We start from the raw sequence: 27,057 nt of genomic DNA, 5'->3' as shown, positions 1-27,057 counted from the left end.
GGTGAAACATGTTTTTAGATCTAGCAGACTCAACAAGGTTAGCTTTAACTAAAAGAGAAGAGAGAGAAGTTTCCTTATCTTTTAGGCGATTTGTTTCATTTGTTCTCATATGGCTGATTAATTCTTGGAGGGTTAGATCCATTTTCTTGTATTTCAAGTGGTTGCTATATTCATTCCAAGTAGGAGGAAATTTTTCCAGTAGTACATTGGCTTGTAACATTTCACATATTTTCATGCCCTCGCTCAGCACTTCAGTCACTAGGTTCTCGTACTCATGGAATTAGTCCATTATACTTCTTATCGACCATTTGAAATTGAAGTCATTTACCAATGACGTACTTTTTTCCTTCCAATGTCATCACCTCCGTATCTTGCCTCCATTGTAGTCCAGATTTCTTTGGCACTCGTTGACGAATAAATCAAACAGAGAATTATTCATATGATTAAGCAGGTGATCTCTCACCCTCTTATTGTCTCTATCATATTTCAATTTTGCCTCATCCTCAAATTTTGTGGTCGTTCCTCTTGCGGGGATCGCTGCTGTAGTAGTGGCAAGGATGGAGATTTCTATTGGATTTTTCGGAGGATTCTGGAACAACACATAGTCCACGTCCAATTGTTCGAAAAATATGAGCAACTTTTGTGACCATCGTTTGTAGTTGGTCCCGTCAAGTGGCTCTAGCTTGGAGAAGTCAGACAGTGTTTTAGCAATTGGAACAACCATTATAAGAATAATTTTGCTTTCAATTGTTGGAAAATAAAAGACTATGCTATGAAAAACCACTGCCTTGAAAGCGAAATTTCGGTACTACTGTGGTGCAACGAGTATAAACAGATCGCTCGTCAAGGTTAACACAACTATAACTCTCTTACACGTGCACTCATGGAAAAAAGCTTGAAACAATGAACAAAACAACACTCAAAAGAGAAGGAGAGAAAGTAGAGAAATAAAGCAGAAAGGGTGTTCAAATGAAAGGAACTTGAGCCTATTTATAGATGCATATGTTGGTAGCTAAAAAAAAAAAGGACTCTATACCAGCCACACATTTATCAACGAATATATTAAAATTAGGAGCAAAAACCAGCTATTTAGGAGGGTGATTTAGGAGTCCAAAATGATAGAAATTAGTCATTCCCAACATACATAATCTATAATCAATTTTATGATCATTTTTTTAAAATTAAATTCAAGCATTCAAGCGGGGCTAACATTAAAATTATTAATTAATTCTAAATTTGGTAATGCTAAATTATATTAGATTCTATTTTAGATTTTGTTATATTTATGATCTATTTAATAAGTATATGTCGCGTATATAAAATTATTTTTAAATTAATCAGATAATTTCGTATATATACGTATATATTAAATGCAATAAAAATATAATAGATTTTGAATAAAAAATAATAACAATTTATCGCCCTATGATATTGAAAATGATCACATTGTCCCTCTATGAAAAAAATATGGCAATTTATTCTTTTATACTTTTTAAAATGAAGATTCATTTTAAAAATTATAAGAGGATAAATTGTTGTATTTTAAAAAATAGAGGAAGGTAGATCGCTATTTATTTTTCGATAAGGAGGTAATCTGTTAATTAGAAATATTATAAGGGGTTGCTTGTATTTTTCCAGAAATAATGTCCCATGGTAAAGTCATTGGTTGGCTGCAAAGCTAAATGAATCCACCTATATCCCCCAAGCTATCACGTGTAGGCACGTTAACATCATTCTCATGTATATTCCTAAAATCTATATATATAAACTCTCCCATGCAATCAATTCAATGTAGTTTCGCAATCTCATTAATTATTATTAGGTTTTTGGAGGAAACAAATCAATCCTTCATTTTTGTTGGAAAGAAAATCGATCTTGCCTGAATAATATAAATTTCCCGGCAAAATCCAGGTAGCAGATCATCCCCGGAATTTTCACGAGAACAATTTTAAAACCCTAATTTGTGGTACAATTTTCGTATAGATTTCCCAGATCTGCGTGTATTGTTTCTGGCTCGCTCATAAAATTTTGATTTTCCATTGAAGAGAGGCTGCTAATGCTATCATGGCCGGTCGTCGCGATGTCAATCCATTTGACGAGGAAGAAGTGAACCCTTTTGCGGTAATTATTGATTTTTCACGCAATTTCATGTTTTTGATACCGGGCGTTGTTATCTTGTATTTGATATTGCGAATTTATGTAATGTTCCTTGGTTTTGTGGACAATGTGATCGGAACAGTGTTTGTGATGGTTTGTGCCACTTGCAATGTCGGATCCTTTTCCTTTGCTTGCAATTTGATTATGTTATCATTTATTATAAGTTTGATGCTCTGAACCATTCAGAACAATATGTGAACTGTGAGCGTAGAGAAGCAGGATTGATGTATTTAGTTGTTAATTTTATCTTATGGCGGTTTACCTGCTAATTTGAATTAGCAATGAGCCTGTCCTCTCAATGTAAATGTAGTTTATATGTCCCCTTGCATGTATTTACAATATGGAATCTTGCTGTGGGTTATTGGCGCTTATGAGGACATTGGATTTTTGTGGGATGGCAGATTTTAGGTGCATGTTTGTTGTTTCTTAAAAGTGGTTCACTATATTGTTCTTGTTTTTGGGAAATAGTTAGGTGAAAGGGAGATTTAAAATTGCCCGTCCTTCAATTTATGGAGAAGCAACTAGAATGTGAACTTTTTATTTTTTTAATATCTAAATTTTCAATTGTATGAGTTCAAGTCTTAAGCTTGAATCTAATTGTGTCAGAAGGAAATGTGTTAAAATATGGAAATAAATACCCAATTAACTAGATTTTCAGTTATGTGCATAAACTCCATGAACTAGACCTCAGCTTAACCTAAAGAACCTTTATGATTCTTAAATGAAGCCATGGAGTGAAATCTGGTGTAAGATATTTAACCCTGGTTACGCTTCTGGTTATGTATCTTCTGCATGTAATTTGTTGGGATTTGGATACACAGATGTATATGCTCTCACAGTAAGCAAAACTAAATTAATCTGATCTGGCGTCTATTATATATTTGCTGATCTAATAGTTCTCTGTTCCATTGTTTAAAATGGCATAAATAATAACAGTTACAAGTTCAATTTGGTTGAGAATTTCCATTTTACTTTTCCTCTATTATTTTTTTCCTGTGATTGCAGGACCAGGGTCGTGGGGGAGGCGAATCAAATTATGGCGCGGGTGCATTTTACATGACAGTAAGTTTCTTTTCTTTCTGAAACTTGCATGTTGTATATTCTGTAACTTTGTAAGATCTGACACTATGTTGGGCTCTTCTTGCTCCTGCATCTCTCCATCTGATTACCGCTTGCTGATTCGGCATGTGAATCAGAACTACACATCCTAACAGTATTTGCTTCATTGAAAAAAACAACATATTGGTTTTTCATTTCAGTTTGTAGGGTTGTCCCTCCTAGTCCATGGCATTTCCTGGCCTGACATTGTCATTTCCATTGTCCGCCTAATTTTTATTCCTTGAAAAAAATGTGTAACAGTTTTATCTTTTTCCTTGAAGCGGGAGGTGGGGAGTTCCTGAAATGCTTACTTTTTAAACTCTCTTTGATGCTCTCACTCATCTGATACCAGTGTATGAATCTTGAAGTTATGCAGTTACAGCAGTTTCCTTTCTAGTTCTCATGCACTAGTTTTCTCCACTAAATTTTTCAGAATTCTGCAAATTCAAGGCTTACACCTCTTCCTCCTGAACCAGTGGACTATGATCGTGGGGCTACGGTTGATATTCCTCTTGATAGTTCCAAGGTATACCAACAACTGTAAAGCTTTTATGAAGTTTGAGAGGTGGAGATGATGATTTTATTTAAACCTTGTATAGGATTTGAAGAAGAGGGAGAGAGAACTCCAAGCTAAAGAGGCTGAATTGAAAAAGAGGGAAGAGGTGAGCTCTATCTATTGCCTTGTTGTCTCTTAGTTTGATTCAAGTAAGTAATGTGCATTAAGGTCTGTGTTTTCTAGTTCAGAAGTTTCTTTGTTAAAATTTTATTTTTCTAAACTTTTTTGCAATTTTCATACAACACTTTTGTGCTGACAATGAAATTCTTGAGTCAAGGAAGTGGGTGATCGTAGCCATCGAATTAGGCCTCTTTTGCTTTTTGTTGTTTTGAAATATCTTGTCTGACATAATCTCTCTTTTTTCTGATGCTTTTAATCTGCCTATGTATATGGACAGTCACTGAGGTCTTTCTTGATGTTTTGTTTTTTTGTGTTTGCCTGCTACGGTTTTTTGTGGCTCTAGGCTTAGGTTTGCATTATCTGCTGAATCTCAAAGATTATATTCTTCTTTAACAGATTCATTCAATTTTTAATCAGTTTACTTTTGTGTTGCCCTGTAGGAACTGAAAAGGCGAGAAGATGCCATCAGACGAAGTAATCTGCAATATGTGATTTTATATTTGATATAGCTCATGCTCTATCATTTTATCATGCAACGATAAACACTTTGCTCTATGTTTTCCTTTGTCAGCTGGAGTTATCATCGAGGATAAAAATTGGCCGCCATTCTTCCCTATTATTCATAATGACATTGCAAACGATATCCCAATCCATCTACAGAGAGTGCAGTATGTTGCGTTCACATCGTTGTTGGGTATGATTAAGTTAAACTTCCTTTATGATATGTTATTATGGGTTGCTTCATGTTTTCCAGTTGTGAGGTTTTACATTTTCTTTTTGCCGTATCAGCTGCTAGAGGAAGCTAGTGACATTGTACATATAGTTGCTGATTAAGTGTTTTGTGTATACTTGCCCCAATTTGGATTTTCTAGAAATGACCAACACCTGGTTCTCAATCATATTATTAAAGCATAAAAATATGATACATTAAGAAAAAAAACCAAGCCAGTTCTTTGAGATTACAGGGTGTGAGAGCTAGAAACTTTATATGCTGCATAGGAAGTTTTCGCGAGTGCCTTAGAAAAGCGCTTTTCAGTTTCTGACTGCAAAAAAATACTTTTAAAGTGTTTGAGATGTCAAGTTCTGCTACTGAAACATCTAAGAAAAGCGCTTTTATGCTAAAAGTTAGTAGCACCCTGCATTGGCTTTTTTGTAAATAAATCCAACTTTATTTTTGACTACTTTACTCTTATTATAATAATCTTAATTCAACTTTATTGTTTTTAATTTATTTTTAAAATTATATATTTAAAGTTGACATTGGATTTTTCAAATAACTTGAATAATTTAACTATAAATAAATTTACACTTCACGTATTTAATATTTTAATACTTTTATATTTTATTTGCTATGTCACATAATTATATTATTTCGTTCACATATTATTATTTGATTAATTAATACATTGATATTTTTTTGACAGTCATGCAAGCTTAATTATTGTGTATGAATCAATAAATATATTACTTAGTGGGAGAATTATTAAATCATATACATTTTTTAATGGTTTTTAGAAAATAATATGAAATATACTCATCGAAATAAAATTTATTATTTTTTGTGGAAAAATAATTATTATTGACCATCAACAAGTAAAATAATAAGCAAAAAATAGTATATCTTGAACACAGAGGGACAAAATGGTCTGTAATCAATTAAGTATATTTTAGAAGTGATTTTTCTCCAAATACTATCCAATTTAGTTTCTTTCTACTTTCATTTTTTTTACAAACATTACCCACTTTTGATTCTACCACAACTTTCAATTTTTTTTATACAAAAATCACTTCTCTACAAACATAACTTTTTGCAAACACTCCCATAATCCTAAACATAATTTGTTGTCTGGATGGGGCAAAGTATTAGTTTTGATCCTCCCTAATGTCTTGTGTGCAAATAGTAGTTCTCATGGTAACTGCCAGAAGGAGACTCTCAGAAGGCGGCTTGAGCATGGAGTTTAAAGATTTGAGTTGTATCGTTGCTATTAGCTATAGCTTTTTTAGTATACACTAGGACCTAGGTCCCACAGTTGGTATTAGAGCCATGTCATGGTTTCAACTTTAAGAGTAATTTTTAGAGACGGAGTTGTTAGTAGCAAGGCTTTAGTGAAAGCTGACACTTAGACAGCTATACATACAAAGTTTGAGTTGCACCATTGTTATTGGCAATAGCTTTTAGCATAGCCCAGACTCTCATCCTACATTAAAGTCCTTATGCATGTACTTTATTGCTTTGTTCGCTTGTTACATGTTCAATATGAGCTCTAAGCTTAGCGGGGTGTCAACGAAAAGAATAGAAAATATCATAAAATCTTAAAATAAGTGAAAAATGTTGTTCTTGTGTAGGGATAGTAAATGGGCTGGTTAGAAGCAGGGCTGGTCCCGAATAGGGCGAGTTTGGGTCCAAATAGAGTTCATGTTTAGTGGTGGGTTTTAATTTTGTGGACCCGCCACAAGCCATCTCCGGGCAATATTTATAAATCTATATAATTTTTTTTAACTCTTATTCAATATATATATATGTACAATAAATTATAGTCTTTTTCATTATAATGGCTTATTAGATACTTAAATAACTTCAAAATATCACATGAAATGCACATAAAGAAATATATATGTGGATGTGAATATATCACTTATTAGCTATTAAAAAATATTAAGTTCATAATTTTATTTATATTTCTATCATTGAATGATCATACTTTTTTTAATTGATGAGGAAACCATATAATTCTGTGACATGTAATTTACTTTCTAAATTCAATTGATATTATTAAATAAAATATTTCATCCCTAAAATTGAATTCTGCATCTTGTATTCACTAATTATTACATTTCGTGATCTTGTATTAAAACCAATTTACTGCGAATGAAAAATAATAATATATAAAAAAATTCAATACTAAAATAATATTAAGTCGAAGTTCCTTATTTTGGATTTTTTTCTAAGAAATTTCAATTTATTAAGATTGATCATTTTTTATTTGTAGTTCTTTTTTATGACTATTTTCTGTTTTTTTTTTTAATTTTGTTTTATCTTTTGTTAAATTATCTCTGTGTATGTTATATCTTTTCTTTTACTAAAATGTCTCGAATGTCTTTTATTTTTAAATTTATTGATATTAAATGATTTTAAAGTAATTAATATTTATTAGCTATTGTTAATCCAAATTTAATGACATATCGTAGTATCAAGGTCTTATAACTCTGATAATTATGTTTTACTATTAGTGCTATATATATATATATGTAATATTCAAATTTTAGTCGATTTCTTGATTTTATTCATATGAATTTCGGTATTATCTATTTCTTATTCAACAGTATATTATGTTACAACTTAATCTCTTATGTCATATTTGTTGCTATTATGCTTTGCTACTATTATATAAAACGTAATTGTCACAAATGTAAAAGTAATATTTGTCTTTGTTTATATATTTATTAGTTTATTTATTTCTATTTTAACATCGTTAACTCATTTGATATGTATTATTTATTGTTAACTAAGTGTATTCCACAAAATATGTTAACTATCAATATGTAAACATAATTATACAATTGAAATTAGTTTATAATTAATTATATTAGTATACTGTTAGTTTAAAGTTTTACTTTTAGTTGTTACGGTTTGAATGTTACGCAACTTCATAGAGCTTTTCCTTATTTTTGTTAATATTAATTATGCATCATTATATTTTCTCTTTTGATTTTTTTGTTCAATTATAATTTATTTCTAAACATTTTGAAACTGATTGTTTTACTAGTTGTTAGTTATTTTTAAAAACACATAATCGAAATTAAATAAACCCTTAATATCAAAATAATTATATCTTGTATCTTGAAGCCCAATAGTTATGTTAATTATCTTTCAACAACAACTACTGTATTAGATTTTTTATTTTAGTTGTTTATTGTAATATTATCTAAACTATTGTTCGACGCCTCTAACTTTAACCATTTCAATTGCATTTATTATTATTTTACATCCATTATATTGTAAAAGTATGAAATTATTTTTTATATACTTCATATGAGAGAAAGTACTTCACTAAATTTATTCTGTAGTTCCCTATGCAATTTATTTTAAAAATTAATACATACATGACTGAAGAAAAAATAATAAAAAAATTAATTTTGAATTTGACCTTGATTAGGCTTACTATATATATATAAATATTTTGAAGCACTGTATAAAATTCATATATGGTTTACATGCTTTTTTGGTTTCAAATTACAACTTTGTATTTCATGTTTTTTGATATTCTCTGAATAGTATTTTATTCAATTTGATCAATTGATACTATTTTTTCTATTAAAAAACATTTATTGTCCTTACAATTTAATCATTAAATTCCATGCATTAGTATTATTTTACCCCCATTATAGTATGGAACAAAACAACAGTAAAAAGCACAATAAGACAACTCATCTATTAATATTAGAATAAAATTTCAGCAGCATTTGTAGTTTAAGAAGATTATGGATCGGCATTTGTATGTTTTAAATATTTATTCTTTAGTATATATGTTCCTTTTTTAAAGTTAGATTAGTATTTTACATATTATTTACATATGCTAAGGTCTTAACATATTTAAGATGTCTTCAGAAAATTAATGGCGTTTAGATATTATTTGCATATTTATTTTTTATAGTTGGATATATTCAATTTTTAAGTAGTTTAGAGGGATCATATTGTTTTCTTCTTTGATAGAATTTTGTTTTTTTATAACTAATTCTTATTTATTATTAAAAAGAGTACTTAAGTAAGGGTAGGATTGTCTTTTTATAATAGGAATGAACACTTACGAAATTCACACATTTTACCCTTAATAGCATTTATTTATCTCCAATATATTATGGAGAAAAACAAAGGGTAAATTACAACGAGCTAAGTTGAAATTTGACATAGTTACAAATATTCTTTTATTTTTTAAGAAATTACTAATACCCATTGATTTTAATGGTTGTCCAATAATTAGCCCAATCCATTAGTCTTCGTTAGCTTTCCATCCATTTTTTGCAATGAACTGGCCAAAATGCCTTGTGGACTATATGGACTAAGTGGACAATTTTTTTTACAATTCTTAAATTTTTCCATCCACCTCAACTATTTCCTTTTTACTATTTTTTTATTATTTTTTAAATAAATACAGTAAGGGCAAAGTTGATAGTTTCAAGCCTTTATCCAATAGTTATGTAATTTCTTCCAACTTCGGAGGATACTGGCAATTTCAGAGGAGCTTGTTGTAATTTACCAAAAAACAAAAGTAAAATTACAATTTAAAAAGAACTATATAATATTAATATTAAAATAAAATCAATTCCCAAGAAGTCACTTGTTTTTAATTTTGCAGAAGTAGTTCCAATTTAATAATTGGGGATTTTTATTTGTAATTTTCTGATATTTATTCTTTAATATATTTTTTTATTTTTGAAGTTTCAATAGTATATTGCATATTCCTCTTCCAATTTACTCTGCTTAGTAAATTAATTTTATCCAAATACTTAAGATCTCTTCCAGCAAATCGCGGTGAAACATTATTAGCCTAATTATCTTTGTGGTGGGATTTATTATTCATTCTATAAGTAGTTTAGAGGAATTAGGACTACTAGTATTGTTCTTTTTTATATTGTTTGGTTTTTTTATAACTAATTTTTATTTATTATTAGAACGCCTTTTGATTATAGGAACAAAGACTTATGAAATTCACACTTTTATATATAATATAAGATAATTTTAACTTTTTACAAAATTATATTGAGTGATTGAAGAAATAGGAAAAACCAACTTTAAGGGTTAGACCTGTTGGGTCAAGAGTCAGGGTGGGTTTTGGGTCTTGCTAAAATTAAGCGGGGTGGGTCCTGGGTCTGTAAAAACCCACCAGCGACCTGTATCATTCTCTCTATTCTTGTCAAACATGTTTCCTCAAGACTTTTTCGAACACAAACATAGATTAAAAGTTTAAAAGTATCAAAGAGCTCAAAATTAGTTGTTATCAAATAATAAATAAGTATAATTTCTAAAGCCAACTCCAATGTCCTGTAATTTAATGAATCAACCCTACTTTTTAGAATTGTCTTAGCTCACAACTTGCTCAGATTAATTTCGTATGGTTAGCTCAAACAAAAATAGGCCTCATATGTGAGATTCCAGCATGCTTGACTCAACTGACAGACACTTCAGTTATATATTGGCCATCTGCAAGCTCTTTTTTAGAATCCGAGTAGCACTCTTGATGCCATTTCGCAGTCGCCTGCATAAAATTTTCAAATAATAATGGGATGATTAGATTGATGATTTATTATATGGACACCGAAGGTTTCCCCATGCAAATGTTGCTTAGAGTGCCATCAACTTTACATGACCTTCTTTCAGTCAATTTGCTTTTCATTGACCTGTTTTGTGATTTATGTTGTAACTTCTATTGTAGTTGGTGCAAGGTTATTTGGAAAAATCCATAAAACTCGATTATGACGTGTGTGTAAAAGCATTTGATGAATAATATGCTAGGCATGATAATTTGAGTGAGAACAAATGACATTAGGATTCGAAAATGTGATCTGTGAAAAGTCCTTAAAACATGAAACAAGAGAACAATTAGAAAGACCATAGATTTATGTGAACTTTCCTATAATAGTTTATTGTACTATCGATTTCTTGATTTAGTTGTCGGCGTGACACTGTGCAAGTGGTGAGTTGCAGGTCTGGTTGGATGCCTTACATGGAACATTATAGCAGTTACTGTTGCATGGATCAAGGGGGAAGGTTTGTAGGGAAATACGTTTTACTGCCTTGTTGAGCTCAAGGATGTTAACAGATTTCAGGTTTGTCTTTGTGTAGGTCCAATAATCTGGTTTCTCGCTATCATCTACTTCATGTCTGGTGTTCCAGGAGCCTATGTGTTATGGTACCGTCCTCTTTATCGTGCAACGAGGTACCTAAAAATATAGCTTCCTTCTCCTTTATGCTCTCATTTCATTTATATTTTGGGAGGGTGACTTGGTCCAAAGTTTCTTAGCTAGTATCAAAGTCGTGGTGTCCTTAAAGGACTACTATGTGAACAAGGTATTCTTTTTTGTTACTCTTTTGCAATCACACATTCTAAATTTGATTACAGCTACTGTATTTGCATTATTTCGATCTACATATGTCATTTACAGGACTGATAGTGCTCTTAACTTTGGGTGGTTCTTCTTGACTTACTCGGTAAGCATATGAGGACTTAATTTCTTCTGATTGTCCTCAACATTTAAGGTGTTTGACGAATTTGCTTCTGTATTTTGCTTGTGCAGTTTCATATTGGTTTCTGCGTCTTCGCGACTATTGCTCCTCCAATAATTTTTAAGGGGAACTCTTTGACGTGAGTTTTTTATTTTTATGTTTGCTTGAACAGGATCTTGCTTAACTGTTATCACTGTGTTTACTTAATTATCAATAAGACAAAGAATAGAAACATGAAAAATGTGCACGAGGAAAGAACATATATTCATTGAGGGCCACAGTTATTAAGAAAAGGAAATGTGAAAAGATTGATGTTATCCTTGACACTGTGATATTGTTTTACTGATGCTTGGTCAATTTGTTTGATTGGCAGTGGAATCTTGCCCGCAATTGACCTATTAACTGGAAAGGCTATGGTTGGGGTAAGGCTGTCAAGATTCATGTAGTATTTGACCTTTTCGTTGGTTCATTGGACATGTTGAACTAGTGAAACTTGCTCTTATTACTTCTGATTGGCATATGCACTATTAACTCTTTTTGGAATGAAAAAATGCAAAAGAAATGATAAATATAAAAAGAGATAATTAAAGTACCCTCCCCTAAGGTTTGTTACTGTTATACAAAGGTCCACTATTGTTTGGGAAGTTACAACTAGTACTCCTGATCGATGTTTTCTTCCAACAAATAGTACTCATAATGTCTGCTTCCATCCAATAAATAGATCCATCCATTAATTCACAGAAGTTGCTGACATAAATAAAAAAAAATGGAAATCTATATTTTTTTCTAATTGACTTGTTGTAGATCAAACAAATATTTTTTTGACTAAACCACTCTTATACATTTTCACCCTTATAAAGATAGTTTGATCTACAATTATACCGAAAGTCCTGGGTTGGGGGGGAGGGTAATTTATCCCAAATAAAAATGGTAGTGCTAGTTTTGGAATCAATAAAGATGATAACGCATGCAAGATATGTTTGACAGAGTTCACCTTCTCTTGGTGTCTACTTGAAACTCTTGTTTCACAGCACAGTAGTAACATTCTTATAGATCAGTAAGCCTGGATTTTACACTCTTACTCCTTGGTGTGTTATACATGCTTATCTTTATCATTGTTTCGGATGATTTAGACCTTTGCGATGTTCTTGTCTTCGTTGCAGATATTTTATCTTATTGGATTTGCGTTATTCTGCATAGAATCATTGATTAGCATATGGGTGATTCAGGTTAAATACTCACTGATACTTGTTATTTCATATTATAGGTGTTTCACTTTATTTAAATGTCTCTTTCCCATTTTAAATGATTTGCAGCAAGTTTACATGTACTTCAGAGGAAGCGGAAAAGCTGCAGAAATGAAGAGAGAGGCAACAAGACAAACTATGATGGCAGCATTATGACACGACGATGCTGAAACCTATATGTTTGTTGAATTCATTGCTTATTCTTTTCTTCATTTATTACATGTGTAATACCATAATCGATCTTGGTGAATATATAATCAGAACATTATGGTTTTGAGTTGGAGACGACTCGGTTTCCTTGAATTTTTGGGCATTGATTTTTGCTTGTTAACTTATAACTTTTCTCATGCTCGAATTCCATCACAAGTTTCCTCCCTCAATCTTGAACATGATTCCGTTGTCCACGCCAGGGAGATTTAAATCGAAATATCACTACATATTGTTGCATTTGTTCTTCTGCTTAATTACTGTGTAAATAACTTCACTCTCTTATTATTTAGGAAAGGGATAATTACATTAACACCTTGGTTTATTTACACAAATTATTTTTTGGGGGTGGATGTGTAATTTATTAAAAAGTTATGGATACTTTGGATAAATGATGATATTTCTGATGTGTGTATAATTTTTAAACGGCAAGGGTAATTTATATAAATAATCCATACGTCAGGAATTTAGGTGTAATTATTCCTTTAGAAAATATCAAGATGGTGGTTTTTGCTCCTTTTGATTATGTAGTTTCTGTACTTCTTTGTTTTTTTTTTAATTTAATTTTTCGTTGGTTCGCACAGATGATATTTTATTTAGGCACGTGCTTTAAGCTTGAGGCTTGTTACCATTGGCGGACTGTTAGCTAGTGTATATCATCTTAGCAATTGGGTGTGGTGGATTTTGGTGAGATAGATGCAGGGAAAGCAATATATATGAAATACAAAACAAAAAGTTCAAATCTGTAAAGTATGTCATTTCCTTTAAGTAGTTCTTCTATTTAAATTCCAAGATGTAAACATAGTGTAAATGTCCACGGAAAAAACCCATAAGTCTTGTGAATTCTTATCAAGAAAATTGCCTTTCAAAGCATATGAATTTATCCATCTTTTATTGAAAATTCTATTGTATTTTGTATTATACTTATTAAATGCATAGTACGCACACATAAACTATATTATCTATTTATTTAAAGAAAGATCTTATACAATGATGTATATACATTATTTTTCTCTTTGATCTTCCATTAAGCTTTTGATGAGACTAAACATAGAATTACAAGTAAGGGAAGTTTTGTGCGGATTTTCCAAATTCAACAACAAAAATTTCTTCAGATCTTAAGATTATTTTAATAATTTATTCGTCCAGAAAAGAGAGAAAAAAAAATAAAAGAACAATCTATCAAGGTTGAATACACTTTGCAGACTCAATTGTTGTTGAGGTTGCATTCTCCCTCTAAACTAACTCGTGTAATATTAAGTCCTCTACTACTAAATATTTGGATAAAATTGCCCTTATATTCTATATAACTGTAGTACAAAGAGTTTTTCTTTTTATTATTTGCATCTTAAATATAATTAATTTTTTTCTTATTCGGAAGAAACACATTTAGTGACATCAATTTCATTACAAAAATCAATATGAATCATTAGGAATATCATATTTATTGTGAATCTATTATATTAATATATTACTTTACTTTTGATATAATTTTATCAAATATTTTTCTGTACTAAAGTATAATAAGAACTATATAACTATTCATGGCATGGAAAGCAACTGTCCAATTAATCAATTTAAGGGAGGTAGTGCTATACTATTAGTTTATGGAGTAAATGTTACCTCAATAATAATTGAGACGGGGCAATGTGTATTTAATCCAATTCAATGTGAACGGATAAAACTGTCCACTACTTTTACAAAATCCAGCAGTTGTAACTTAATGATTAAGGCGCAGTTTGGCTGAGTGGTTACATTACTGATTATGAAATTATTAATTATACCATAATTTATTTAAAAAGTATTATAACGTTTGGATTCTCAATTTCATAATTAGTTAGAAAAAAATGCAGGCAACCCCTTCGTGATATCGCAAATGAGCAAATTACACCTTTATGAAAAAATATATAGCGATTTACCTACATATATTTTTTAAAATAGAAGAATTTACTCTCTTATGATTTTTAAAATGAAGCAATTTACCTCCCTGTATAAGGAGGTAAATTGCTTCATTTTAAAAAGTAGAGGGAGATAAATTTAATTGAAGGTGAACCTAAAGAGTCATACACAAATCATTATGAAAGTGATAAAATTAAATTTATTATAATTATTTGAAATGCATTTGGATAACATCCTTTTTCGATTGGATATGGCTTCGACTATTCCCACAGCCTGCCAAATAGTTAATCATAGACATATTTTAGTGAATGGTTTTCTAAACGAAAATCTGACAAAAAATTGTATTTGACGTACCAATTTGAACCGAGTTGGAACGACATAAATTATATTAAAATTGAATCCAATATTGATGAATGAATAGAATTTTACGGGCTAAGCCATTAAAATCTCGATTTCAATAAAATCTGAGGAAGAAAAAGAAAAGAAGAAACACTTTATTCTCTTTGCAGCTCTTGGCTATATTTCATACTCGCAATCGAGCAGACTCCAAACTGTTTCCCCTCGATAAAAAGCAGGTATTAGAGACTGAGAGCAATGATGAATATTCTTTGAAAGCTAGGGCTTCATTTGCAGCTTTCGCATTTCCCGCAGTTGGAGGGATTGAAGTATAGAGAAGTTCTAGCTTCTTCAGTATCTCAGGTATAAGTGAAAGCCACCGTTTCTGCAACTAATTCATTCCTCTGTGAGAGAAGTTCCGCTGCCAGTATTAGAATAAAAAATAAGACTTAAAAATGATGTTGCAGACCTGCGTTGGTTCTTCCACAGAGCTCAGATTTGCAGCTCGAGCTTACATCGGTTCACCTTCATCATGTAAGCATCAAACCCTTTCCTCTATTTCTAATTCTAAGCTTTTTCTGGGGTTCAAGTCACGCAGTAATCCCCTGGCTTTGGATAGTTTTAAAAAACACACGACAAATTCACATGCCCAGAAGAAAAGTCCCAGCAAAGATGGGTATTCTGTGGGGTTTAAGCTTCATTGTCATTCAAAGATTGTAACTTTACCCAGTAAGAACGTGAATAAGGGTAAAAAAAAGAAGTATGGAGGCATTTTGCCTTCGGTTTTGCGTGCTTTGGAGGCGGAGAAGGATGTTGAGAAGGCTCTTGATGTGTACTATGGGAAGCTCAGTCCCAAAGAGCAGACAGTGATTCTCAAAGAGCAACGTAAGTGGGATAAGGTTGTGAGGGTTTTTGAGTGGTTCAAGTCACAGAAAGATTATGTACCCAATGTCATACACTATAATGTTGTGCTTCGGGCACTGGGTAGAGCTTGGAGATGGGATGAGTTGAGGCTCTGTTGGATTGAAATGGCAAAAAAGGGGGTCTTGCCCACAAATAACACGTATTCAATGCTAGTAGATGTTTATGGAAAAGCGGGGCTGGTGAAGGAGGCGCTTTTGTGGATTAAACATATGAAGTTGAGAGGGATTTTTCCGGATGAAGTCACAATGTCTACCGTTGTTAAGGTCTTGAAGGATGCAGGGGAATATGATAGGGCTGACAGGTTCTATAAGGATTGGTGTTTTGGGAAAATTGAACTGGAAGATCTTGATTTGGATAACATGGGTGATGAACAAGCTATTAGTTTTAAACAGTTTTTGTTGAGTGAGCTTTTTCGAACTGGGGTAAGGTCACATTCTTTGGCGGATTTCAGGCATATGGAAAGTTCCGTGAGAAAACCACATCTCACTGCTACTTATAATACTCTTATAGACTTGTATGGAAAAGCAGGTCGCTTGAAGGATGCTGCAGATGTTTTTGCTGATATGTTGAAGGCTGGTGTGGCACTGGATACCTTTACATTCAATACCATGATTTTTATTTGTGGTAGTCAGGGTTATTTGTCTGAGGCTGAGGCTTTGCTTAACAAAATGGAGGAAAGGGGGATTCCTCCTGATACAAAGACTTACAACATTTTTCTTTCACTATATGCTGATATGGGGAAGATGGATGAAGTTCTTCAGTGCTATAGGAATATTAGAGAGGCAGGTCTTTTTCCCGATGATGTAACCTATAGAACTGTCCTTAAAATACTGAGTGAAAGAAATATGGTTGAGGAGGTGGAGGTTGTGATTCAAGAAATGGAGAAGTTGGAGAAGCACATTGATGAAAGCTCTCTTCCATTACTTGCTAAGATGTATGTTACTGCAGGATTGTCTGAACGGGCAAAGCTCCTGGTTGAGAAGTTGCAATCATATGGTGGGTTTTCATCACAGACATATGCTGCTATGATAGATGTATATGCAGAGAAGGGACTTTGGGCTGAAGCTGAAGCTTTATTCTACACTAACAGGGATGCCTGTGAACAGAAAAAGGATGTTTTGGAGTACAATGTCATGATCAAAGCTTATGGTAAGGCTGCACTATATGACAAAGCTGTCTCACTCTTCAGGGGTATGAGGAATCAAGGGACATGGCCAGACAAGTGCACATATAACTCCCTTATCCAAATGTTGGCTGGAGGCAATTTAGCAGATAATGCAGGACACCTTTTGGCTGAAATGCAGGAAGCAGGGTTTAAACCTTCATGTTCAACCTTCTCAGCTGTTATTGCTAGTTTTGCAAAGACAAAGAGGCTCTCTGATGCAGTTGATGTGTTCCAAGAAATGTTACAAGCAGATGTAAAGCCAAATGAATTTGTTTATGGGTTGTTAATTGATGCGTTTGCAGAGGATGGCAAACTTGAAGAAGCAAAGCACTATTTCCATGTCATGGAAGATTCTGGGATTTCGGCAAACCAGATAATTTTAACTTCCATGATTAAGGCATATGGTAAAATTGGGTCGGTGGAAGGAGCAAAGCAACTATATGAGAAGATGAAGACGTTGGACGGCGGTCCTGATGTTGTGGCATCCAATAGTATGCTTAATATATATGCTGAATTCGGAATGTTGTCTGAAGCAAAAGCCATATTTGATTCTTTGAGACAGAAAGATTGCGCTGATGGGGTTACATTTGCAACCATGATGTATGTTTATAAGAACATGGGCATGCTTGATGAGGCGATTGAAGTTGCAGAAGAGATGAAACAGTCTGGTTTAGTGAGAGATTGTGTAACTTATAATAAAGTGATGGCATGCTATGCCACCAATGGGCAACTAGTTGAGTGTGGTGAATTGCTGCATGAAATGGTAGTTAAGAAGAAGCTTTCGCCAGATGGGGGGACCTTTAAAGTACTATTTACTGTGTTAAAGAAGGGAGGCATAGCAGCTGAAGCCGTACGACAGCTACAATCATCTTTCCAGGATGGGAGACCCTTTGCTATGCAAGCAGTGATAACCTCTGTTTTCTCCATAGTAGGCCTGCATGCATATGCCCTTGAATCTTGTGGAACCTTCAGAAAGGAAGATGTAGGGTTTAGTTCCTTTGCTTATAATGCTGCAATTCGCGCTTACGTAGCTTATGGCAAGATTGATGAGGCGTTGAACATGTTCATGAAAATGCAAGATGAAGGGCTTGAGCCTGATATTGTTACCTTAATCAATCTTGTAAATTGTTATGGAAAGGCTGGCATGGTTGAAGGGGTGAAGCGCATACACAGCCAATTAAAATATGGAGCAGTTGAGCCAAATGAATCATTGTATAAGGCTGTCATTGAAGCTTATAAGAATGCGAACAGGCATGAACTTGCTGAATTGGTCAGTCAAGAGATGAAATTTGCTTCTGAAGCACAACAGTTTACAGATTCTGAAACTGAAGATCCTGATGAAACCTCTCTACCTCAATGAATAACCATCATGTAGGCATAGAAGTAACTCGAAGTGCAAAATCACATTACGGGTGAAGGTTCGTCGGTCTTCAGCAAATACAGACTACTGTACATTGAGAAAGAAGTTCACGTTATTGTGACATTGTAGAAGATTCTTATGCAAATATTAAGTCTCTCCAACTGATTTTAATAAACAAAGAGAATACTGTAGATTGACAAGAAAAGCAAACAATTTCGTAACAGTAAAGACAACAAATTTGCAATCATTTGTGTTTGTTGTGTATCCTATTAATTTTCATGTGCTGGACCTCTAGATGTAAATTCATGAGGTAAAAAAGGATCTTGGTTTGATAAATAAAGAAACAAGAAAAAAGCTTGTAAATTCAGGAATCTTGCTATTCATTGTTTTTCATTCAAGTTCTAATGCTAGTGTTCCATTCCCATATCCTGTGGTGTTCAACTCTCAAGGTAGCCACCTCTTTCAGATTATAAGCTCATCTTCCATCTCACCTTTTTGGGTCAGTGATATAAAAAGATGACTCCATGTGAAATCTGAATGCTGCAACAGACTGTTCTCCACAAAGCAGGGCAGGTGCAGAACCACTTCGAACTCATTTCATTTGTGACAACAAAGAAGTAATTGGATGAGATTCATTACAATGTTGTTTCTTTCAGTGCTTTGGTTGGGCCACAAACTTGAGCATATGTTGGACAGGAGACATGAATGATGGAGATTGGAGGGAGAGGAGGAAATTGGATCATGGAAAGGATGAAAACACAAAAGTTCAGGTACTAAGGCCAGGTCAAACCAAGGATAATCATGACAGCTTAATGGAAATTTCTAAAGTTACCATAACAATATGATAAAACAGAAATCCATGTTTCAAACTTAATGATGACATGGCCTCTGATGATGAATCTCCTTAGGACGATAAAGTGACAAGTTTTTGGCAGGATTGAGCTGTCAAAAGATTGAACTCAAGGTAAGTGATCTAAATTCTGAGTTTTATTCTCCTTTTCCCTATGCTTACTTTAAAATTAGTGGTACATGTAAATCATGAAGTTTGGTATTCCAGATCCTGGAAATATATGTACTGTCTGAAACAACTCCATTTTGAATTGCTTTCATCATTCATCGAGTAGATAAATACACGCTTATTTTCTTAAAAATTAACCAACTTTCAATAATCTGCTCTTGTTTCTGGTCAAATGTGGAATAGGATGAAATCTTCCAGAGATTTAAATGAAAATGTGAAAATGCAACATATGTAGCTAGGTTTTGTAAACACTTTCGTGAAAAAAGTGAAAAATAAATAAAAGCTAAATTGGGGAATGGCTAGAAAATTTCCCAAATCTTGTTCAATAAAGAGTCAAATGCAATTTCTAGCTCAATAAAAAAACTTAAATGAAGTTTAAACAGTACTTGTTCGGCTCTGCTCGTTGTTTACACCCCAGATATAAATAACAAACTAGTGGGAGTTTCAAAAGAGCTACAAATATAAGAAAGTGAAGAAAGAAACAACAAATAAAAGTAAAGGTTCTGAAGCACAATTAACACAACACAACAAACCTGCTCAATTCACATTTTCTCCATGCCATCACCATAAAGAATTTGCCACAGAAGGGGTCTATCCAGCAACATATTTCCATATATGATAAATATGGCAAATGCAGGCAGTTGTTCTCCTTCATAACATTACCAATATCTTGATATCAACAAGGAGAACCAAATAATAAAGCATCCTGCAGCATGAGTGAGTCTGCCAGGTGCCAGCCAACAGAAGTTGATAACTCAAACATCACAAAAGCACTTTTTCAGAGCCAAAAACTAAAAATTACTTTTCAAAGGCTCTCCCATATTTCAGGTGGGACAATCACAGAACATTTTTCTGATACAACAAATTTTCCACAGAATTATGTATTCCAAGCTTTTTCTTGATCCTGGATCCAAACAAGCAAAGTTGCCAACCAAGTTGGAGATTTATTCTACAGGACATTCTTTTGCATCTGCACAGGAGTGGAACCAAAGATTACAATCCCTTATTCCCAGATAGTACACCGACAAGATCGGCAACAAGGTAAGAAAAAGCTAGAATTTGCAAACCCCAAATTGAAGTTCATAGAAGAAAGACAATATATATCAGAGGGAGAAGAATATTCAATAAGAAATTAGTAATACTGACGAGGATCTGCATTCCGATTGGAAGGCCAGTCCTTGGCGTTTGCAGATTCGTTGTGAGCTACCCAGCCATGGCTACGAAGGCACTTCCAGACCAGCTGACTCTTCAGCAGAGCATCTGTAACTCTGGAATCACAGTTGAAATCATTATTAGTTAAAGTTTGATATCTCTGAACTTGTTGAAAGATATTAGTTCTACAGTATGTAAAGATAAGATAATCAAGATCAATAAACTGACGCCTACACTGACCCGTTGCATGGCAAATGTGCCATTTGAGTGCTGTGAATATTGATAGATCATATATCTAGAAAGCGCATACATAAAACAGGTGTTCCCAACTCAGTGCGAATGTCATGAGCAGATCAGGTGATCCCAACTCAGTGCGAATGTCATGAGCAGATCGTTATTATAACTTAAGAGCAGCTAACTGAATTGCAGCTGAGTAATGTAAATAAAAAATGCATGCATCAATCTGACTAAATCATCTTATCTAGAGAAAATTTCAGCGAGCTTTGATCCTTTTCCAAAGACGTAGTCCACAGAGAAATGTTTTTCAACAACATTCTACTGTAGAGTAAAGACTTCCAGGTGTCAATTGTCACGTACGTTACTGTCTACGACCTTATATCAGTCAAACTGAAGACAAGCTTGCCAATCATGGAAGTAACAAATGTTGAGAGGGGGAGAAACCAACCAGAACATTAGGAAAAATCTGCCAAAAAATCAAACTCAAAATGATAAATCATAAGCAAAGAGCAGCAGGGATCTTTTCCTCACATTTAACAAGCTTCTTCTGTGATGAAAACGGAATCTCTTTATCTCCCCTTCGTACACATGGAAAAGGAACTAAGAAAAAGAGCAAGCAACAAAGGTAGATAACATGTTTAAAGTTAATAAACAAAAACCTGTATAACACCTTCGTTTCTCCAGGTTAGTGAGAAAAGTATAACACAAATAAGATCATTTTTAAGGCATGTATTTGACCCGCTTAAGAATCACACTAGCATCTCGGCATACCTGTAATTGAAGAGCAAAAGAGAAGAATTTTGTTTAACACTTGTATTAATTTGGCGGCCGCAGGGAAAAAATGTCCTGGCAGATTCAATAGCAGCAACAAGAGACAACAGGTATGCTATGCCTTATCTCCATTGTAGATCATAGCACTGCTATTCCTCAATCGATATGCCTGGCTCTCTCTAAAAGAATTCAGTTACATGAGAAAAATAAAAACAAAAGCCTAAGGCTACTATCATAATATAGAAAGCAATAGAAAAATATAAATTTAGCAAATTGTTTACTCACCATTCATACATCTCTGTAGGAGTATCTGGAGAATTCACACAAAGCAAAGGTTCAAGTTGCTATTATCAATCCAGCTCTTTCCAGGCAGCTTTTTCACCCCTCTCTTCTGCATTTGGTTCCAAATTTTATGAGAATCTTTCCACCGTCCAACTGCTCTATACACGTTAGCTAGAAGTACATAACTTAAGTGATAATCAGGTTTCAGTTCTATCATTTTCTTAGCAATGCGTTCAGCAACAGTAGGATTGGTAGTGGTGGCACAAGCACCAAGCAGAGCAGCCCAAAGAGAAGGATTATTTCTGAATTCTGATTTGACAATCAAGTCTTCAGCTTCTTCTATCTTGCCAGCCCGACCTAGAAGATCAACCATACAACTGTAATGTTCACTTCCAGCTTTTAATCCATAGTCATTGTACATCGAGATGAAGTACTTTCGCCCCTGGTCAACCAAACCACTGTGGCTACAAGCAAAGAGAACTTCAATAAAACTTATATAGTCAGGTTTAACTCTCTCTTGAATCATCTGATCGAAAATCCTAACAGCTTCTCTGCCTCTTCCATTCTGAGCAAATCCACCAATCATTGAGTTCCAAGTAATCAAGTTTTTAACAGGCATCTTCAAGAAAATCCTGTAAGCGAAATCAACACAGCCACATTTGGCATATAAATCAACCAAGGCTGATTCCACCACAACATCCCTCCAACTACCTCTCTTCAAGTATTGGCAGTGTACCTCCTTTCCAAGTTTCTCTGCAGCCAAACCAGCACAGGCCCGTAGAACAGTCCCAAAACTGTAAAGGTCCTTCTCAATATTTCTGAATAACTCAATAACCACTTGAAATTCACCCTTCCGACAATAGCCACCAAGCAAAGCACACCATGAAACTGAGTTCTTCCTCTCCATTCTATCAAAAACACGTTGCGACTCCTCTACCATTCCAAACTTGGCGTACATATCCACTAAACTACTATCAACGAACACATTCCCATGAAACCCCCCAGTAACTACCTGAGCGTGCACTTCTTTTCCTTGCTTCAACCTTTCTAAATTTCCCAAAGCCGTCAAAGCACTCCCAAATGTGAACCAATCCGGGAAAAACCCATGCTTCCTACACATCAAATAGAACATCCCAAGAGCATGCCGGTACAAATCACACCTCGTGAGCGCAGAAATCACAGAGGTACAGCAAACAGCATCTGGTTCAAGCATCTCATCGAACAGCTGGCGGCATTCGCTCGGCGCACTACTCCTCCCGTACATATCAATCAGAGCAGCCACAATCACCTCATTAGACTCAAATCCACATCTCACGACAACTCCATGTAAGCATTTCCCTATTTTGAACTCCCCAACCTCCGAACACGCCTTGATCACCGCAGACAAAGTAAACGCATTCGGCTCAATGTCAAATCCCAACATCTCAAGATACAATTCAATCGCGTTCCGGGGTCTTCCCACCCGAATGTACCCAGATATTATCGAGCTCCAAGAAACTACATCCTTATAACGCAACCCGTCAAACAATTTCCGAGTGTCATTAAAATCTGAGCCCAGCTTGAAGTACAGCGCTAAAAGGCTGTTGCCCACGAAACGGTCGGTTTCCAGGCCGGACTTAACGAGGTGACAGTGGAGCTGGAGGCCGACGGTGAAGTGAAGTGATTTCGTGCAGGCATGCACAACGGTGGCATATATAATTGGCTTCGAAACGGCATTTCGTGTGGAGTTTATGGAGCTGAGGAGCAAGATGGCGTCGGAGACTGAGCCTGCTCTGCAGAGCTGAATGATCTGGGATGCTGTGGAGTGATAGTGTTTGCAATGTGTTTGTGAGAGAGATGTGTAATTGCGTTTGAAGAAGAGCTTCATCATAACTGTCAACAAGATTTCTTCCTTTTGGATTTTAGCGACTTTATAGCTTTTCCGTTTGTTTCTTTTTTGTTAAATCTCAAAATATTTTTATTCCAAATTCGTTTTTATTTTTTATTCTAACTAACATATAAAAAAAACTTTTCTTAATTAAAATAAATAAATATAATCATACACATAATGATTAATGAAATAGAGAATGATGAGCATGGCCCAAAATGGATTGGCCCAAGACGCTAGGCCCAGACACATGCCCGCCAGCCCAAGAAAGGGTCAGCCCGCTTAGGTCGATAGGCTTGATCCAAGGAGGGGGCACCTTACGATTTGGTTTGACCTAAGGGAGATACCCGCTAGGGTCTGCCCAAAGGGGGGCCCTTGGCCCAAGAAATCAGCCTAGTACGAAAGCCCTCAAAGCTAGCTCGAAAAAATGTTGGTGCCCTCAAGAAGTTGTACTCTTCATCTTAAAAGGACTCCTAACCAAACTAGGAGTCTGCACGAAGGAGTTCCTCTTCATTCGAAAACTTACTGCTTAGGAAACGGATAAGGAGGAAACTTAGCCACGAACCCTGCCTCTCTCATTGGCTATCTGGATCCCCCTCAACAAGACTCCTAAAACAAGGGAATCCTCCTTTATAGATAAGAGAGGTACCCCTCACAGAGAGCCCCCCTCCCTTTTTCTCTCACACTCGAGAATATCTCTTGCCATTACTCTGCTACTTTTCGTGCTCTTACATACGAAATTCTCACTTTTATCATAATTTCTCTCATAATTCATTTTTGTATTTATCTATTCTTAAATTTGGGACTAACTTAAGTACCAGAGTGCTAATTTTTTATTTTGCAAGTCCTCTTTCTCAAAAGCTTTCACTAATTTGGCCCAAATCCGATATCAAGACCCAAAGTTTGTGGAAAATTGAGTTAAAGGCGTGAGACATCATGGAGACCCTAGCAATTCGGCTAACAAGTAGAACACCGTGGAGGCACCCAACAACAATCAGCTTCTGCATGTTGTTGCAGTCTAACACTGATGGGAGGGTCCACCCTATTCTTCCCAGCTCCATTGCTGTCTCCTAAAGTGACCGAGTCGTTGGCTGATCCTCCAAGGCGAAGTACCTCCTCTGACACCACATCAGGCGAACCTTTCGCAGCCTTGTTGGGCGCGATCCAACAGGTTGTTGCAGCAGCCGTGCTGGAGCAGATAAGGATACTAGCCCCTGCTCATCCAACCCCCACGCTGGAAGTAAGCACCCTTTAAGAAGGAATAGAAGAAACTCCCCCAAGAGAAGGCGTCGCTGTAGTAGGAGCCCCCCTTACTGGGTAATAGGGGTTCCCTCCAGCAAATCCACCAAAGGTCCCCCAATAATGGCTGGCCTATTTGGAGTGTCTTCAAAAAGACCTCCAAGACGTGTAGCATTAGATAGTGGAAATTCCAGGAGAAGAATTGCAAGGTGTCCCCTTCACAGACGTTTTGATGGCGGACGAGCTCTCTGTCAATTATCGTACTCCTGTTATTGCTGAGTACGATGGGTCAATTGACTCCCAGGATCACTTTTCGCGTTTTGAGAACACAGCCAAAAAGAAAGTAAATTATTGCATCCCTATTTCCAATGGGGAAAAATAGAGCAAAACCAGAAAGTAAATTGTTTTAAAGACAGGAGGAAGGGGTCAAATTACGTCTTTGTTTTTTCTTCCCCACAAGCAGGGTCTTCCTTCTCATTCTCAGCCTAGTTTTCCAGGGCGGGGGCATTTGTGTAGCTTTTAGGGGGTCCTACACCGGCGGCCAGGGGGGTGTCTCTTTCCTTCGGCTCCTCACTTGGGATGTCCCTACTATAGGAACAATTGCTGCTTCGGGGGAGGGGACTCCTCACTTCAGCCTCGACCTCCCCCAACATGTGGTTTGAGTCTTCTTCTGTAAAGTCCTCCACGAGTCAGTTCAAGGTAAAGAATAATTGAGATTTACCATATGATGAAAAAGAAACAACTTGATTCAGGGGGAGGCTTCCGCTTATTGGGACTGGAGATTCAGCGAAGGGGTGTGGGGCATTATCCATGGCGGTCCCAAGACCAAGAAAAGAAGGCTCTTCCCTAGTTGGGGGGTACCCTTGATCTAAGAATTGTTCTTTGCAAGCTACAAATGCATGCTCAAAATAGGACCCCGCTATTTTTCCACCTTTTGCTGGTACTCCATGGACTTCTTAAAATCACCAAGGCGGCTCGCCCAGTAAGCCTCCCAATAATGTTGACCTTCCTCAATATCAGGAAAATCTAGCACAGCCTTTTGTCAGCAACTTTTTGATGACCCCCTCATGACCAACAACTTCTTTTTGCAGTCTCTTCAGATTTTTCTCCAATTGCTGGCAACAGCTGGTGGTCTTGTTCTTTGCCTCCTTTAATTTGACATTCTCAATACCCAAGTGTCCACCCTCTCCTCTAATTTTCGTCTCTGAGCCTCACTTTGGGGATGGGAGGGGTCTCCTAGGATCGGGAAAATAATTCATCACATACGGAGACTGCCTGCAAATGAATAAAACATCAAGAAGTATTTCAAAGAGAGAAAAATAACCAAATCACGAGGACGTATCTTAATCAAATATGAAAAGACTATCCCCTCAAGCACCTCCCAAGACATGGGGGCCAAGAGGTGTCTATCCCCAAAAGTCAATACCCTCCTCATAATTTCGGCCACCAAAAAGGAGTTCCTTCCTCTCTCCTACTCTAAAGATTGGTGAATATGCAGGCCGTTCGAGGAAGCTTGAGAAGACTTGAGGGGAACACCCCTCTTATCCTTGAAAGAAAGAAGGGGGGAGGTCCAAAAGAAGGCTTTGTGGAGCTAATAGGGTAAGTACCTAAGGAACTCATTCTAGCTTTTTCAGAAGAACCTCCAGGCATAACCCCAGGAGAAGGAGAGGCGAGTTGATTTCCCTTAGACTCGCTAGATGCAGGGGTCCCCCTAGGAGATCTGGAGGGAGGGGTCCCTCCAGTGCGACCCCCGAAAGCGTGATCATGCATCAGTTTGCTATACATGATGTTCTCTGCCAAGAATGAAGAATACAGTTATCATCATGAATAAACAAAATAGTTAAGCACAAAAAGAAATATAAAATACCCAAGGAGTCCTCCAAAGGGTACACCCAAGGACTCAAGCCAAAATGCTCCAGAAGTCTTTCATCAATCATGAACCAACAATCATAAGGGCTCTCGTTCAGACTTGACAACAAGGAAGATAGGGCAACGATCCTTGGCCCCACATTCACAAAAGGAGGAGCCTCTTGTGTCCAACGATCTCGAAAGGTCCAGGGCTGAGGGGCAAGACAAAAAAGAAGCTATTCTTCCAATGCTTTAGAGCATTGGGGGCAAGCAAGAAGGACACCTCCAGCTGGGACATGAATTGAAAAAACCCATATTGGCACGTTTTAACTGGAAGCACCGAGTAAAA

General features: G+C 35.4%; 3 protein-coding genes across 9 annotated transcripts; 2 read left to right on the top strand and 1 right to left on the bottom strand.

Annotated features, from left to right (window-relative positions):
• The first annotated feature begins 1,722 nt into the window (after positions 1–1,722).
• LOC105167561 (secretory carrier-associated membrane protein 1) lies at positions 1,723–12,706 on the top strand. 2 transcript variants are annotated; one of them, XM_088883908.1, is made up of 14 exons: positions 1,723–1,911; positions 2,046–2,121; positions 3,163–3,219; positions 3,689–3,781; positions 3,855–3,917; positions 4,372–4,405; positions 4,503–4,625; positions 10,638–10,700; positions 10,776–10,869; positions 11,096–11,141; positions 11,228–11,295; positions 11,530–11,578; positions 12,320–12,385; positions 12,473–12,706. In XM_088883908.1, the coding sequence occupies exons 2-14, from the start codon at positions 2,065–2,067 to the stop codon at positions 12,557–12,559; spliced, it is 900 nt and encodes a 299-aa protein (XP_088740034.1). In that variant the 5' UTR covers positions 1,723–1,911; positions 2,046–2,064; the 3' UTR covers positions 12,560–12,706. The 2 variants fall into 2 exon arrangements, with proteins under 2 accessions (XP_088740034.1, XP_088740035.1); XM_088883909.1 differs by having other exon boundaries at positions 1,723–1,966.
• Positions 12,707–14,759: 2,053 nt separating this feature from the next.
• LOC105167369 (Pentatricopeptide repeat (PPR) superfamily protein) lies at positions 14,760–18,665 on the top strand. The gene is made up of 3 exons (XM_088883142.1): positions 14,760–14,820; positions 15,129–15,208; positions 15,313–18,665. The coding sequence occupies exons 1-3, from the start codon at positions 14,760–14,762 to the stop codon at positions 18,292–18,294; spliced, it is 3,123 nt and encodes a 1,040-aa protein (XP_088739268.1). The 3' UTR covers positions 18,295–18,665.
• A 1,161-nt stretch (positions 18,666–19,826) lies between these two features.
• LOC105167368 (Pentatricopeptide repeat (PPR-like) superfamily protein) lies at positions 19,827–23,644 on the bottom strand. 6 transcript variants are annotated; one of them, XM_020695699.2, is made up of 5 exons: positions 21,758–23,644; positions 21,473–21,651; positions 21,233–21,301; positions 20,459–20,580; positions 19,827–20,282 (listed from the first exon to the last, which is right to left on the bottom strand). In XM_020695699.2, the coding sequence occupies exon 1, from the start codon at positions 23,622–23,624 to the stop codon at positions 21,792–21,794; it is 1,833 nt and encodes a 610-aa protein (XP_020551358.1). In that variant the 5' UTR covers positions 23,625–23,644; the 3' UTR covers positions 19,827–20,282; positions 20,459–20,580; positions 21,233–21,301; positions 21,473–21,651; positions 21,758–21,791. The 6 variants fall into 6 exon arrangements, with proteins under 6 accessions (XP_020551358.1, XP_020551360.1, XP_020551357.1 ...); XM_020695701.2 differs by having other exon boundaries at positions 21,233–21,279; XM_020695698.2 differs by having other exon boundaries at positions 21,233–21,651.
• Positions 23,645–27,057: the final 3,413 nt, after the last annotated feature.

The sequence above is a fragment of the Sesamum indicum genome, linkage group LG8 (genome assembly GCF_026168435.1).
Source record: "Sesamum indicum cultivar Baizhima isolate 11 linkage group LG8, ASM2616843v1, whole genome shotgun sequence".
Classification (NCBI taxonomy): domain Eukaryota; kingdom Viridiplantae; phylum Streptophyta; class Magnoliopsida; order Lamiales; family Pedaliaceae; genus Sesamum; species Sesamum indicum.
The sequence above is the reverse complement of the archived record's forward strand: the minus strand, read 5'-3'. Positions and strand labels throughout refer to the sequence as shown.

Excerpts from the sequence above, each read along its gene's own strand:
- LOC105167561 (XM_088883908.1), top strand. The coding sequence starts at position 2,065 with ATGGCCGGTCGTCGCGATGTCAATCCATTTGACGAGGAAGAAGTGAAC. Across the intron at positions 4,406-4,502 it reads AGAAGATGCCATCAGACGAA|CTGGAGTTATCATCGAGGAT; the intron begins GTAATCTGCAAT and ends TTCCTTTGTCAG. Across the intron at positions 4,626-10,637 it reads TGCGTTCACATCGTTGTTGG|GTCTGGTTGGATGCCTTACA; the intron begins GTATGATTAAGT and ends GGTGAGTTGCAG.
- LOC105167369 (XM_088883142.1), top strand. The coding sequence starts at position 14,760 with ATGGCTTCGACTATTCCCACAGCCTGCCAAATAGTTAATCATAGACAT. Across the intron at positions 14,821-15,128 it reads TAGACATATTTTAGTGAATG|GGCTTCATTTGCAGCTTTCG; the intron begins GTTTTCTAAACG and ends TTTGAAAGCTAG. Across the intron at positions 15,209-15,312 it reads TAGCTTCTTCAGTATCTCAG|ACCTGCGTTGGTTCTTCCAC; the intron begins GTATAAGTGAAA and ends ATGATGTTGCAG.
- LOC105167368 (XM_020695697.2), bottom strand. The coding sequence starts at position 23,624 with ATGATGAAGCTCTTCTTCAAACGCAATTACACATCTCTCTCACAAACA.